Source organism: Plutella xylostella, chromosome 22 (assembly GCF_932276165.1).
Source record: "Plutella xylostella chromosome 22, ilPluXylo3.1, whole genome shotgun sequence".
Classification (NCBI taxonomy): domain Eukaryota; kingdom Metazoa; phylum Arthropoda; class Insecta; order Lepidoptera; family Plutellidae; genus Plutella; species Plutella xylostella.
Genome location: NC_064002.1, coordinates 7,157,498 through 7,172,792, shown reverse-complemented (window position 1 = coordinate 7,172,792; position 15,295 = coordinate 7,157,498). Strand labels below are relative to the sequence as shown.

Here is a 15,295-nt window from a genome sequence, read left to right as displayed (position 1 = left end):
CTACCTAACTGGGTATCTACCTTTATAGACAAAAAAATATTTTTTGCTCCTCTTCACTCTGCATAGAATTTGCATAAATGCTTAGAATAATAACGTGTCGTGACAGTGACAGTTGTTGTGCAGAGTAGTTAAAGTGAGTGTTTATTTACTCTGTGGCACACACTTTTTTCAGCGGTGTGAGCTGCGCGGTGATTGACACGAGCCTTGGATCCTTGGATTTTGATTTGAGTTTCGAGTTGAGTGAGAAAGGTTGCGGACTTTAATCTTGTGTTTTGAATTATTTCTGAATTTCCATAAGGTATTTCTCAGACCCTACTGCAGCGTGTGTTTCGTATTATTTATTAACTTGTCCTTGTTTCTTCAAATTACTCGTTCAAATGCTGTGGGTAATATTGTTAGTTTTATGAAGTGAAACACTCTGAATCATCACTAATGTTATGTTATGATTAAGTGATGATACCCAGACGGTTCACTTTTATTGCAATTTGTTGGTGAATGCTTTAAAAATATCAACTTCAACAATCGACCTTTCCTTTTCAACCAACAGACAGGTTTACTGTAATTTCGTTGGAATGTAGGTTAATTATTTATTTGAGCTACTCAATTGTTTTAATGTTTATACGTGTTTTTAACAAATAACTTGTATTTTTAGCAACATATATATGATCTCCAAGTCTCTAAAGATATCTTCAATACTTACAAAGACATTCCCAACATTATCACAACACCAACATACTGTTACAATACAAAAGTATAACTTTTCTTCAGCATTTACCTACTGTTATTAGCAGAACTTTATTTCAAAACATCTTTCATGTAGTCCCAGATTACATTTTCTAGTAACCTATCAAATAAACCATATCAAATCTTATCAAAATACTTCAATAGTTAAAGTTATTTATTTCATATTATTTATTAATTAATTATAACTAAGTAGTAAAGTTGATAAATAACAATAGACTACATTTGTATTTTGATATTTCAGAATTCATGACTGACCACTGTAACAGCTGATGGACACAATGCTAAATATACTGAAGAGATCAACAGCAGTCCATTTAGGATTTGCAATATCATATTTTTTATCAGGATTGGTGTTAAATTTCATACAAATCATCCTGTACTGTTGCTTGAAACCTTTCAACAAGAGTTTGTTCAGAAAAATTAACTACTATCTCTGTTATTCATTTAGCAGCCGTGAGTATTTCATAACATGTCTAAAAATACAAAGATTTGTAAAAAAAAAATGTTAATGCAAGTGACTTCTATATATTTTTTTACAATTCTAGAGCTGGTGTTTATGTCACAATGGTGGTCAAGAAGTAAATTATCTATTTATATTAAGAAGGATGAGTATGAGAAGTACTATGGGAAGGAACATGGCTATCTGCTAATGAACCACAGCTATGAAATAGACTGGCTGATGGGTTGGCATTTCTGCGAAGGCATTGGTGTTCTAGGGGTGAGTTTATTTGCCTGTACTATTTGAAATTATTGTTTTTTGTGAAGCTTGTGGTGGATGTTATGCATGTTTGTAATTATTTTATTATTTATTTTTGCTAGATAGCTCATTGACAATAATACATTTTAGTTTAAAATAGATTTACCTACCTATGTGTCTATTTGGTAAATGCAAAGTTTTCTTGTTGTAAGTATTTTTTGTGACTTATTATTATTTTTGTTACTAATGTATCAATTATTTATTTTAGAACTGTAAAGCATATGCAAAGAAAGCAATTCAGTATGTCCCTCCTATTGGTTGGATGTGGAAGTTTGCAGAGTTTGTGTTTCTGGAGAGGTCATTTGAAAAAGACAGGGATATCATAAAACACCAGATCACAGAAATCTGTGATTATCCTGATCCAATATGGGTGAGTTATTATTTTTAAAAATTATTTAATGTACATTTACTATCGTGATGGCATCAGGGTTTGTGCAAGATTATTATTTAATCACTTAAATATATTGTGAGTGTTAAGAGTATCTGCAATCAACAGATATGGTATCAATAAATTGACTAAAGGAACTAATTCAGATTATCATTCTGTAATTAATAGTTATTAAATACAATATTTCTTTATCTACCATGCAATGACACAACCCAATAGTAGAAGTAGACTGCCTGAATGATGTATCAAATACCTTACATATATGTATATGGTCCACCCTGGATAGTAGGTAACTTAATCCATTCATCATGGTGACAAAAATAGTGCAGTCCTGGTATTTTTCACCTAAACACTAAAAATAAGTTTTGCTAGACAATAGACCTGTTCCAAGGAGTACCTCATGAGACAACCTGAAGATTTCACAACATAGCTGATGCAGCGCGATACCAGCATGCCTCTATCCCCTGTATTTATACAGCCGACGGTACCCGCCAGCTCTCTAACCAGACCTTCACCATACATCGTCATTTCCAGCTATTAATGACGCCAGAAGGCACCCGTTTCACTCCAACGAAACACGAGGCGTCACTGAAGTTCGCTCAGGAGAAGAACCTCCCTCTGTTGAAGCACCACCTCACGCCGCGCACGAGAGGGTTCACCACCAGTCTGCAGTACTTCCGCGGGAAAATACCCGCCATCTATAACATACAACTGGCCTTCGATAAAGACAGTAAGGTGAGCTGAGTATTTTTGTGTCTGTAGGTATTGGTTTCTTGTCTTATCGTTGTTGCTGCTAGGAGAATACTTAATGCAGTTTTTATTTTGCGTGGTTCTGTAACGAGGATAACAATAACATATTGTTATGATTGTGTTGTGTACCTTCACCTACTTCAGTTTTTATAGTGGGTCTAAGTCTAAGTATTATAGAATCTAGAATATAGAAGCTAAATATAGAATCATGATTTGATTATTAGTCATGAATTGTATACATCTCTTTTTTGTCTTATAAAGTATTATAGTCTAGTAAGGAAACACGAAATTTAACTTACCGCAGTAGGCACTTTTTAAGACAGAATACCCCTTCCCCTATCGCGGGGTGAGACGCGTGTCAAAACTGCGTAACGTTATTGGCGCGTCCTATGCCTCTTTGTCGCTATTCGTCCATTGCAGGATGTCAGCAACTGACAACTGAACTGGCTAAGGGCTCCCACACATAAACACGGTACGACGTCGCGTCTTGTAACTCACTTACTATCTACCCTTGATTCATTGCGAGTGGAGAGAGGTTTTCACGACACGACGTCGTCGTATCGTGTTTATGTTAGGGAGCCTTATGTCCTCACCACGCTAAGCAGAAGACTAGTTAACAAATGCGACACACGCAATAACCACAATTTCGTTCTTCCACCAACAACATAACACCCCCCTACCAACCCCTCCCCCGCAGACGCCGCCAACCCTCACCAGCCTTCTCTACGGCAAGCCGGTGCACGCACACATGTACATCGAGCGCATCCCCGTGGAGACCGTGCCCGAAGGCGAGGCGGAGGGCGCCAAGTGGCTGCACGACCTCTTTGTTGTTAAGGTGAGTTTCTTTTTTTGTGTGTAGCCTCTTTGGTTATACCAACAATAAATGAATGAATGAGTACAATGAGCTTAGGTTACAGTAGGTACATCTAAAAATCTAGATTTCCCCACGATGTCTTCTTTCATCGTCAGAGCTCGTGATACATAACTAATTAAGCCACCACGGCTCCCTATATTCCCCACCAGTTCTTATAAATAAATGGCGTCCTGGGCTTATTTTTTATACTATTAAAACTGAGGTAATAATCAGTGACCACTAACCAAAAGGCACTGAGCGACTATATCCTTGTTGATTACAATCCTATTGGTAATATAAATAATATTTGGACTAATATATGCAAAAAATATAGCAGTTTAATAATTTACACATAATATAATTAATCCTTGACATAGGCAGCCTATAGTTAACTCGTCTATGACGCCATACATACTAATACATTATGTATTAGGTATTGTAAATATTATTATGGATACAGGTAGGTAACATGCTTGCTTAGATAAGGTGGTGGGTGATTATATACAAAGTTATCTTTCTCATTTTAGAACATCTAGAACCTAAGACATACAATGTACATGTTATATATGTCCTCGGATCTCCGGGGTCCCTCCGGGAAGTCATGAGCAACCTAGGTCGTCTACTGGCTTTCTGGCGTGAGCTTGGGTGGCTTAATAGCTAGTCACCCCATAGGTATTTCACGCATAATGGCCCACCTTGGAGGCTAAATGCGGAAAATCAGCTCGCCATGATAGAATGTACATATTATGAAACAAAAACAAATCTTAAATTTTTTTCTGAATTTCTATGCAATGCAGTTTACAGATCATTGTATGTATAATATGTCTAATAGTGTACCCTATTACCTGTATATTTTTAAACATGCGCAATCATCATAAACTTTAGACGTTACATACTGTTTAAGTAGTAGCCGTTTAGGTGTGAATTTGTTTATGTTTTTTCGTTATCTCTTCAACTCTGCTGACGCACGAAAATCGGAGCGTATGGTTTAAAAACTTAAAACCGGTTTTTATTTACTTAACTACCTACCTATGTACTTGAATCTTAAATGAGTAAACATGTTAGAATGGTCGAAGTAGAAATGCCAAATGCGAGTATAGCGAGTTACAAATTTAGGGTTCGATTTATTATTCTTATCCCCTTAGCGTACCTCCCTCCTTTCACGGCGCAAACGGGCAGTAGGTAAGAGAGAACCTACAGTTCAATGTTGTTGTTTTAACTGCTGGTGTTCCTTATTTAAATAAATGAATGCGAAACCTTTAACAAGAGAAGGCAGCTGGCAAAACGAGTAAAATAAGAAAACGGAATTATTGTAATTTACCGTTACAGTAAAACATGTATTAATCATTGCGATCGATACTCGTTTTCAGTGAAAGTACAAAGACCCCGGCACATGTTGAACTCTGTATCTACGCCATTATATTTATCATTAATTAAACTGCAGTTAAAGTTTTCATGTTATGAAAGAAAACGTGTTTTATACGCGTTATAGTAGTTATTAGCTACTGGTTCTTACCAAGTTGTCATAAGTAGGTATCCAAGTAGGTATTCATGTGTTATTGTTATTAACCCCGAACTGGATCTTATAAAGTGAATGTTACATACAATTCACACGAAAAAATATAACAACGCCGCAGCCGCGCCGCCGCCGCCGGCCTTTTTAATTTTAAAGTATATCTAGATTTTTGCCCATTATAATTATGACGGTAGTTACCTACATAAGTTGCTACTTACACACTTTTAAACCTTATCAAACTCGCAAACCGCCTTTTATACATAAAAACATTGACGGTTTGTTAGTCTGACAAGGTACAAAAATGTAAATATAGCTACTTATGCAGCTCAGTGAGCTCATCCCACTATATTGTTTATTTTGTAATGTTATTGGGTCGTACCTACTCGTATTGTTGTGTCTATGTGTGATATAGATTTACCACCTATGAACCTATTTGTAGCTACTTACGTCAAAGTCAAAAAGTATTTTCTTATCATTGGCTTTTGGTTTTGATTTACATTATGTTATCTAACGTTTAAATAATCGTAAGCTGTTTCAATAATCGAACAGAGATTATGCTAGGTACTAAGGAACATTACTCATCTCATCATTAATTACGATTGTGAGACAGATAACGTTTTTAATTATTGTAGCGTAAATCTGGTTGTTGCTTACTCGTACGTATGATAAGAACGTTTATGACTAAGTGAAACCGTGTTCAATCAATGTCATGTGTATCGTACTACGTTTGTGATGGAATATGAACGCGGCTGGCTGCTGGTTGCCGTGCAAAAGGTCATCAGTTCGAATCCCGGCTCTTTTGGTTATACACATATCTACGAAATATTGTCGGCGGAGTCGCCGGAGTCATCGGAGTTACCGACGGCGGCTACTCCGATGGACCTCCATAGTTCATGCCGCGGGTTCGAACCCCGCCCAGGGAAAATATTTATGAAGCAACATGAATTGGTAGATCACACAGAGATTGGTCAGTAAAGTTTAATTGCTGAGATCCTGGCATATTATGGCCATCCTTGGTATACTGCCTAGTGCCTACCCCTGGTATACTTCAGACATGAGTGTTGCCTTTAGTTAAATTTAAAAATATCTTCAGTACCTATAGTAATAACACGTTCGGTGAACTTTTATAATACGGTATTATGACCAGTATAAATTAAATACATTGTTATCAGCTGCCGTTCGCGCATTGTAAAAAGGTAGTTTGATAAAAAATACGATTAGATAATGCTTCCAAAGTCTTATTCCTAATAAATATATGACCTTTCTTACGTGTAAATATTGTATTAGATAGAAAATTGACTTGGTTTACAAGGAAACAATGTATCTACTTATACTTATAGCAGTTATCAAAACACTATCTGTTAATAACTAGGGTAAAATAATGCTATTCTGAGACATACCGAGAAAATTATCGGATCATCCAAGTGTGAGAGACGACTAAAATAATACGAGGAAATGTCAGAAGATATACTCCAGTACAACAAACCGACTTTTATACTCAACCAATTTTATTGACCATTGTCCATTGTGCTGATTAGTACTATTTAATTAAGTTTCATACTTACTTACTGCGTTATAAATATAAATTAGGTATAAGCAGTTCGTTTTATGAGTTATGATTGTACTCTATACAAAGCATTAGGTATTTAAGATAATATCATCTCGAACTTAACCAGACTAAAATCTAGTAAAAGTGTTTTTATTATTCTGTATGTCGCCGTCAACTGTAAAAATACCCTAGGTACTACGAAACGATCCAACATTACGACATTATTTGTCTCGCCATCGATGGGAATAACACACTATCACGATTGTATAATTTTTACAAGGCTGTTTAAACAATTTCTAACATGACCATATTACTATAGTTTATGCATAGTCGTCATAGGAAATTGAACATTATTACGTTAAGAAAATGGTTTGTGACCTCACAAACGCAAACCAATTCAACCTTGGAAACTCGTCGCTTATGTCTATAGACTAGGCACAACGCAGGTACAACAGACATGATAAACATGAAAAAAAACAACGATGTAAGAACCTTATACTTATTAGATAGAAAACATATAATTTAAACATACAGTAAAAAAGAAGGTTACGTTAACCTCTACTTTTTTAAACTAAACACTGAGCTAAAACTTATTGGACCAGGCATCTAATTTGAGTTTTTTTTCCCTGATACTCATGTATGTATTGTAATTCATCTATTCCAAGGAATATGCTACCTATTTCTACATCACTAGGTATTCATGTAGGTACATTGTACCTACACGACACTCGCAACATAATATGCAGCTCTCCAAACTTATTTGATACATATAGATACCATTACGTCTATGGTCTTCAACTTCCAACCAAGAAGCCAACAATCGCTCACTGCTGAATATAGGCCTACCCAATGATACTTATCCAAACACTTCGCTATTCCCTCCAACCACCCATCAACTAATCAATTCACCCATAAATTTCCAGGACAAAATGCAAGACTCGTTCATGAACACCGGGGACTTCTTCCTCCAGTCGGGCGTGCCCCGGGTGGAGCCCTTCGAGGTGGCCCCGCGCATGTGGTCGCTGGTGAACACCCTCGGCTGGGTCGTGTTGACTCTCATACCGATGCTGTACTACCTTATTGGACTTCTGCTGAGCGGGAGGCTTTTGTATTTCTCGATAAGCTGCGCTATTTTTGGAGCATGTGAGTTTTAATTTGGTGTTGGTACAATGTGTTTACGTTCTTTATTCTCATAGTCTATGCAGAAAATGTGAAAGCTTATTTATTACTTATAAACTTAATTTTCGCTAACATCCTACCATGCGCTCAAAATAAATCATACTTGAAATATTATGTTTGGGTGAGTAGGGGAGACCATGCAAACAGCCAAACTGCAATCTAATTGCTACGTTTGACGTTTACTGCGTTTACTCCATTATTTGAAAGATTGTGGAATTTCTTTCACATAAAACAACGCAAACATTGCTTTCAAGAAAATACATTGTTGTATTTTTACAATCGCACTTATTACAAAGCTTTTCTGCATACAACCTCTGATCTGCCTGCTCATTAATATTCTCTTACCGTATGTCTTTAATAAGCGTTGACGGTTTTATTTGCATTCATTAATCATCTTGTCTGATACGGCCAATTATGCAGTCTGGCTGCTGTAGACTCTAGACCTGTGATAAACTTTCGGCCACTCAAGTGTCAATCACGCGTACGTTATCGTTATTTGGGTTTGCTTTGTTTGTGTTGAAATAGGATGACCTTGTAATCAGTTGTAAGTTGTAGTGGCACGATATCATTTAATTACATTATCTATCTACCTAATGCTGGGCATGCAACTCCTACCCCCGAACTGTAATGATACTGAAAATTACTCTCGACAATACACAATATGGAAATCCAAAACATTATTTTTCTTGTTCACAGTTTACATTTTCCTCCAAAAATCAATTGCGATGTCAAAGATCAGCCAGGGCTCTTCGTACGGCGCTGAGAAGAAGTAACATCGACTCGCACAAACAGTATTTATAATATTTTGTTAACCTTTGTTTTTATACATATATACAACTTTTTTCTGTTTTATCCATGTTATAATATAAAAGGACTACTACTATAAAATGTATTGTTAAAGATGTGGTATCGACGGAACGCGGACTTCAAAAGGCCTTTCGAGGGATAGGCCCAAAATTCATAAATTAAATGCATTGTTTTTCTAAACTTTGCATGTAGTATGTAGATTCTATAGTTTTATTTTAGTAAATAATGTATCGAAACAAAATATAAACATTGAACATTAGAAGTGGACGATGAAAGATAAAAGGTGTTTTATACCCTATTGCGGCTGAGCCAGAAAGGAGGGTTACTTTGTTTATCAACCTGTGTGGAGTGTAGACCACACAATCTAAGTAGACTTTAGAAATCCAAAGAGTTTATTTTGTTTAGAGGCCTGATAAAAAGTAATAAGGTGTGTGGTCTACATATTTTCTATAAAAAAATGATTTTTTGTTGGTGTTGTGTAGTTAATTTAGGTTTTAGAAATTCTCTTTTTAATAAGTATACAATTTCTTACAACGGTTCTCTATAACTTTTTGACTTTCATTTTGTGTCTCTTGTTGACTTAACAGCCTCTGTCATAGGTTCATACTATTAGTAATTTAACTTTTGGACATAATTGTAGGCCTCTCCCAATCGGTTCGGCCTACTGTTACCCAGGGAGTAGCTTTGCAGGGGGTATTCGGAAAAAAGTTATCAGTGTACTAACGACGGAGCTCGAAAGAATGGCGTATTAATTGAAGGAAGATGATATGAGATTGAAAAAGATAACTTTATAAATTATGATTGACAAGTTGACTATACTTATTTTTAATGAAACCACGAATTTCACCTCTTATTAAAGAAAGTCACATATTTTTTTAATTCTAAATAAGGCTGCATTGATTTTGTAATGTTTGTAAAACCAATATAGTAGACAATCTGTTACGGGAATGTGGAATAAATCACATTTTGCATTTACAATTTTTAATAAGTCTAACATTGCCAAAATATAATGTCCCCAATATTTTGTACTCTACCTAACCATATTATTTCGAAACACACAATTATTTTATTTTTAATAAGCCTGTACTACGATTATATTTTATATCTATCTTTACGGTTACGGTTTTTAGAGGAAAACACAGTTTGCATAAACTTACTAATGTATGTATGTATAGCACAAATAAAAGTACCTACCAGGCACAAAAATATGTATAATTATATAGAATATGTTTGTGTATCTTTGAGTTAATGTTATTGTTATTTTAATAAGTCTGGGCGAAATTATGTAATTTACATAGAGCCTGCAACTGTATTATCAAACAGAGGCAGAACTTTGTTGAATTCTGAAGTCATTACAAACAAGTTATATTAATCTGGTTTATAAGTATTTGAATGTTCTTACTAACTTATGTAAAATAAAATTTGTTGTTAACATTAGGTCTTTAACTTGTAAAACCAGCATATTTTGATAGCAACTTTTTCAGATTAAAGCTTATGTATTTTTAAATACCTACCTGACAAGTTGTTATATGTGCACAATTTTATTGTTTCTGAAATGTTAATCATTGTCTCATTAACTGATGATCGTTCTCATCTTCTCTTACGTTCTAATGTTGTATGAAATTGTTTTTTTGTAAGGCTTAAATTTTTTAAATAAATTTCTTATAAGGTTCTCTTCGCATTTATTATTTATAAATTACACTTACTTACATAATGTGCCCACATATTTATAAGACTTGACAAACTAGTAAGCCACTTAGATATCAGCACTGAAAGGTCATATTGCTTAGTCTTAGAATAAAATCCAGTAGATGCATTTGAACTTTGATCTCTATGGGCTTGTTGGTTACAAAGAATCCTGGCACCCCAGCCTTCTCCAGCGTCACTTGCTGATCACTCACCTGGAAAGAGTTTACAAAATTAAATAGCTCTCCTTTGTTTGTATTAATCTACTAGGTAGTTAAGAGAGCATCTGAGATTATATCTTTATAAATACACTCAATATAATCAGTCTGAACTCTGAGCAGTCATGTCAATCTTTCATACTCGCATATAAAAAAAAGTAATGCTCAGTTTATCGAACTCAATATAGCAGCAAAAAAAGTTTAACCTTCTGGTCTAATTGCATAACTAATTTCATATCAGTTTGTTTCATTTCCTCCTTTTGTCTTCTCAGTAGAATTGTCCTCTGTAGTTCTTGCTCTTCCGTACTTTGTGTTGAGTTTATCATGTTTTGAATTTCCACTGTAAAAAATAACACAATGAATAATAATAATAATTTTGTGAACACAGTAAATGTTGCACTGACCCAGCACATCCAAGGGAACTAAAAATGATGTCTGCATATTGGTCCAGTTACATAATTCCTATTGTACTTACATGTATGTTTATTCTGAACTTGCAATCTTTGTTGAAACAAATGTTTTTCCGTCACATGTTGAATTTCCATTAATCCTTTAACTATTTCAAATATTGTATCATTAAGAAGGCAATTTGCTAATCCTGACAACAGCTCTATAGGGACCCTCATTTGATACTTCCTGGAAATAAGCATTGATAAATTATAATTAGGTATGTAAAATGGGCTTTTTTGAGGAGAATTTGTGAAGGAGGTTCAGCGTGGTGGGAAAATGGCCCAAGCTTAAGAAGATGTCTAAACCTTAAGAGGATATGTACAAAGGTTCCATTCGACAAAGCAAGGTGCAGGTACTAACACCCCCACAGAAAATAGAATAGAATATGTATATTGGTCTGATTTTCTTCTATGGCTTAGGAACTTTACAGTAGTTATTCAAGACAAATAAGTATATACCTATACTTCTAAGTATATTCTATTTTTAAATTATAATCCTATATAGTTTATGCCTCAGCCATAATTTACCAACTTACGGTGGGAGCTCCCTCGCCATTTCTTGAAGTTGTTCAAGTAAAAAGTATAATTTTCGTTGTAGTGCTTCGGGTGTCGGTTCTTCTTGATCCATATTCTATGTTTTAAACAATCATTTGTAATAATGGGGCATCAGTTTTAAGTTTAAAACTAATAGTTTTGTAAAATATAATAAACGCTGTAAATAAATGAACAAGTTGAACAACTTTGTTTTTGTTTACGACTTTATTTATGTCACTTTCTGCCAGTTTCGTGTTCGGTTTTGCGGTACTCTGTACTTATTCTTTCAGGTTTCGATCACAGAGTACTTTGTTGTTATCGATTCATGAAAGACTTGTGAATGACAGCTCTAAGCTCATCATCCTATTTGTTTACATTTTAATTTTTTCTAACATTATAAGTGTTTTTTTCTTGAATAAAATCTGTATGTGAGTTTCCCAATCAAAAAAATAATAATAGTGAAATGGGCGTTTATAAATCAAGTTGGACTATATTTACGATTTTAATTAATCTAAGTAATCATGTTTTAAAAGCGGATGTGTCTCTGCTGTGAGTAATCAATATTTACATTACATTTATTTACAGTGAATCAGTGATCTTTGTGTTTATTTGTACCATCAATAACCATGCTATAGTAATTATCCCTATTTACAATGGCCTATCTTAAATAAGCCAGACTTAGAATAACCAGAGGCCATTTGAAAATTTTACTTGAGCTAAAGAAGTCCCCAAAGGCTTAGCCTAGTTATAACATATAATAATGTAGCCTTTGAGCTTAACCATATTATACCAATGCTGAAATGGTGACAGACCTTTTAAATATTTGATTTACTGCTTATTTCACAGGTCTTTCAGTGGAGAAGGTTATGTGTTTCCATATCCAAAAGAATGTTCTGATATATTGGATACTTTTGCCCAATATGCATCAGACTTTACACTTTGTTCCATTCAAAATGCCAGACCAATACGTCTCTGTGAGAAATGTGTTCATCATTATGTAAATTTTCATGACAAATATCAAGAGTTGATGACTACCGAGTCAAATGGGACAAAGTGTCGCAATATATTCATTTCTCAAGATCGCCTAGATGCAATACTTGAATATCATGATAATATCTTATCAGTGTGGAACAAAGGGCATTGTGCGGGTAAGTTGAATAGCACGACAGTATGTTTCAACCCTTCTACTCTATTACTTGAACATATTAATAATCAATATTGTGATCTAAATCTTATTTAATTCTTTCAGCTTGCTTTGAATGGACTGGAGAGCATCCTGTTGTTTCAAACCAAACTCAAAAGTTTAACAAGATGTTTAATGAGACCATGCAGTGTATTGTCACCAACTATAATTTAAACAGCACAGATATTTGTAACACTTGCATGCAATCTTATCTGAGTCTAGATGAGTTTTACAAAACTCTGAGTTCAGATGCTATTGGAGTGGATGTGGTATGCATGGACATAGTTGATTCTGTAAGTTTATATTTTAACTATTTATGCTCTTTGAATCACGCATTTGGCTTCCTAATTTGTTATGTTATTTGTTACAGATGAATGCCACCAGGTCAATTTGGAGCAAAACACTTAACTGCTGCAAGCTTCGATGGACTCCAGAAATTTTATTTTTGTGTTGTTCTGGAATAATATCCTCATTACCAATACTTTTCTATTTAGCAGTTAGGTACTGTGGTCCCATAAGAGATTTGCCAAATGTTTTGAGACGTAAGTAAATTAATAACTTTAAGAATTATCTCAACATAACACAATGTTTCTGAGATTGCATTTTACCCAAGATCTTCATATTTTGGTTAACTTCATTAACTTTTTCAGAATCAAGGTTCAAGCAAGCCCTGCTTAGACGCAGCAAATGATACATAATTTGGAAAGGAGTAATACAATACACATGCAGTAAATAGTTATGAATTTGAGAAGAAAATAATTTGCGGCCATGAACAATAAGATTGACTACCTCTACTTAAATTCTAAAACTTCCCAAGGAATTTTATTGCTAATTTGTATAAAAGAAATACATTATTTAGATTGTAAGTAACTTTATTGTTTTCAGATTTTATAAAACGCAAAATAAATAGACTGTTGATAAATGAAGTTTCTACAATTATTGATTTGTTAAGTACCTAAATCGTTTAATTCAGAAAAGTTGGTATATTGCTTATTTTAATATATGAACTCAAAAACTTAAGAACAGGATGTATACTATTATATTCTAGTATGCCTATTATATTTGTTGTTGGAGTAGAACTATTGGACACTAAATATTAAAATGTATGTTAATACATGGCTTGGTATCCACTGGTGTCTTAGTTACTTAGTAGGATGGTTTCCTTTTTCACAGAACCAGCCCAATAATGTAACTACAAACACTTCAACAAAACATCAATTTCCTTTTCACAAAACAATTAAATCTAATTTACATCAAATATCTCAATGAGAATGCCGAAAATTCAGTAATTCTATCTGTGTCTTGCTTTTTTGTTGTTACTCTTTTTGACGCTGCCACTTCCACTAGTAGATATTTTGTGTTTGAGGGAGTTGGGAGTGCCCTCCCCTTTGCTGATCAGTCCAAGTGCTATGTCCTTTTCCTTGGGGGTGCTGGGCCTGCTGTCGAGGCCAACAGCAGCTAGCATTTTGCTGTCACTTCCAAATTGTTTCTGAAGCATTCCAGATGATGTTGCAATCTTTTGGGTGGCAGTCTGTTTTGTAAGGGAAGAGTGACTGATGGTCTTGTCTATGTTGCCATTAGTGTGATGCTTGCCAGCAGGTTTAGAGGCAATACTCTCAGAGGAGCCGTGGATGGTTGTGTGGTTCAGACCACCAATATTCATTCCAGAACTAAGTTGAGTGTCAGACGAATCCTCATTTGTTTGAGACTCAGTCTCACTGTTTCTTTCATCTGAAAATAGATGCAATGACTTGATTAGCAAGAAAGTAGCTATAAATATAAACATGCATACATATAAATTGTATCAGTGTCACTCTTACTTTTAGTTTCAGCTGGGTCCACAAGTCCACTCACAGCCTGCAATAAACAATTATTATTGAATTGACAAAGAATTCATCAAACATACAAATGAACTAACAATCCAGCAATAAACCTATCGCAGCTATATTGTAAACTTACAGCCATAGATGTGATGGAGGACTTTGAGAATAATCTCTCAGCTTCTTTGAACTTCCTGTTTCTCTTATCTGCTTTTGAGTTTGTGCTTTTATTAGTAGTCAAGTATCTATCCCACCCTCTGATGATGTTTCCGTACAACTGAGTATCTTCCAAGTATGAGCCCTCAAAGGCATATATCTGGCGCTCCAGGTTTGCCAGTGTTTCCTGAAATGTTATAAACCATTTGACAATAAGTTTATCTCATGAAAAACGGTTGAAGGCATCACACAAACATAAAAATATAGGTACTGATGGCCCTTTCATAATTTTTAGGAGTGAGGTTGTATACAAAGCCATTGAGGTAACCAATTTAATTTGTTTATTAACTGGAACGGGGTAGAAGATGTAGTTGAGAGCTCAGTAACTTACAGCTACTTCAGCTTTTCTTTTTACAAGTTCAGCAAGCTCTGCTCTTGTATCAGCTATGGAGGATTGTTTGGATGACACATTCTTGTTGCTGCTGGGGGTGTTCGGGGCCTCATTGTCGCTTTGTGGTGAGACAACCATCTCGAAGAATGTATTTCAATTCACACTCTCATAAAATCTGGCGGAGAAAAATAGAAATAACCAGAAAAATTGTTGTGGCAAAACGAAAGCAAGCTATGAATACACAGACTAAAGAAATTATAGTTTTAAATAACGTCATCCCCATAGACTAATTTAACACAGACAAAGTTTACTTAG

General features: G+C 34.8%; 4 protein-coding genes across 6 annotated transcripts; 2 read left to right on the top strand and 2 right to left on the bottom strand.

The window, feature by feature from the left end:
- Positions 1 to 114: 114 nt before the first annotated feature.
- LOC105382659 (1-acyl-sn-glycerol-3-phosphate acyltransferase gamma) lies at positions 115 to 9,227 on the top strand. 3 transcript variants are annotated; one of them, XM_011552590.3, is made up of 8 exons: positions 115 to 249; positions 986 to 1,197; positions 1,290 to 1,462; positions 1,710 to 1,871; positions 2,424 to 2,624; positions 3,337 to 3,474; positions 7,481 to 7,700; positions 8,433 to 9,227. In XM_011552590.3, the coding sequence occupies exons 2-8, from the start codon at positions 1,014 to 1,016 to the stop codon at positions 8,507 to 8,509; spliced, it is 1,155 nt and encodes a 384-aa protein (XP_011550892.2). In that variant the 5' UTR covers positions 115 to 249; positions 986 to 1,013; the 3' UTR covers positions 8,510 to 9,227. The 3 variants fall into 3 exon arrangements, with proteins under 3 accessions (XP_011550892.2, XP_011550885.2, XP_011550899.2); XM_011552583.3 differs by having other exon boundaries at positions 143 to 298; XM_011552597.3 differs by lacking the exon at positions 115 to 249 and adding an exon at positions 362 to 382.
- A 446-nt stretch (positions 9,228 to 9,673) lies between these two features.
- Positions 9,674 to 11,677, bottom strand: LOC105382694 (gonadal protein gdl). The gene is made up of 4 exons (XM_011552624.3): positions 11,433 to 11,677; positions 10,923 to 11,083; positions 10,654 to 10,787; positions 9,674 to 10,444 (listed from the first exon to the last, which is right to left on the bottom strand). Exons 1-4 carry the CDS (start codon positions 11,522 to 11,524, stop codon positions 10,307 to 10,309), a joined length of 525 nt encoding a protein of 174 aa, XP_011550926.2. The 5' UTR covers positions 11,525 to 11,677; the 3' UTR covers positions 9,674 to 10,306.
- Positions 11,678 to 11,771: 94 nt separating this feature from the next.
- On the top strand, positions 11,772 to 13,539 carry LOC105382705 (osteopetrosis-associated transmembrane protein 1). The gene is made up of 5 exons (XM_011552635.3): positions 11,772 to 11,979; positions 12,277 to 12,578; positions 12,680 to 12,906; positions 12,984 to 13,155; positions 13,264 to 13,539. Exons 1-5 carry the CDS (start codon positions 11,894 to 11,896, stop codon positions 13,302 to 13,304), a joined length of 828 nt encoding a protein of 275 aa, XP_011550937.3. The 5' UTR covers positions 11,772 to 11,893; the 3' UTR covers positions 13,305 to 13,539.
- LOC105382717 (chromatin modification-related protein MEAF6) lies at positions 13,468 to 15,240 on the bottom strand. The gene is made up of 4 exons (XM_011552646.3): positions 14,981 to 15,240; positions 14,573 to 14,776; positions 14,434 to 14,470; positions 13,468 to 14,344 (listed from the first exon to the last, which is right to left on the bottom strand). Exons 1-4 carry the CDS (start codon positions 15,116 to 15,118, stop codon positions 13,905 to 13,907), a joined length of 819 nt encoding a protein of 272 aa, XP_011550948.3. The 5' UTR covers positions 15,119 to 15,240; the 3' UTR covers positions 13,468 to 13,904.
- Between the last annotated feature and the right edge of the window lie 55 nt (positions 15,241 to 15,295).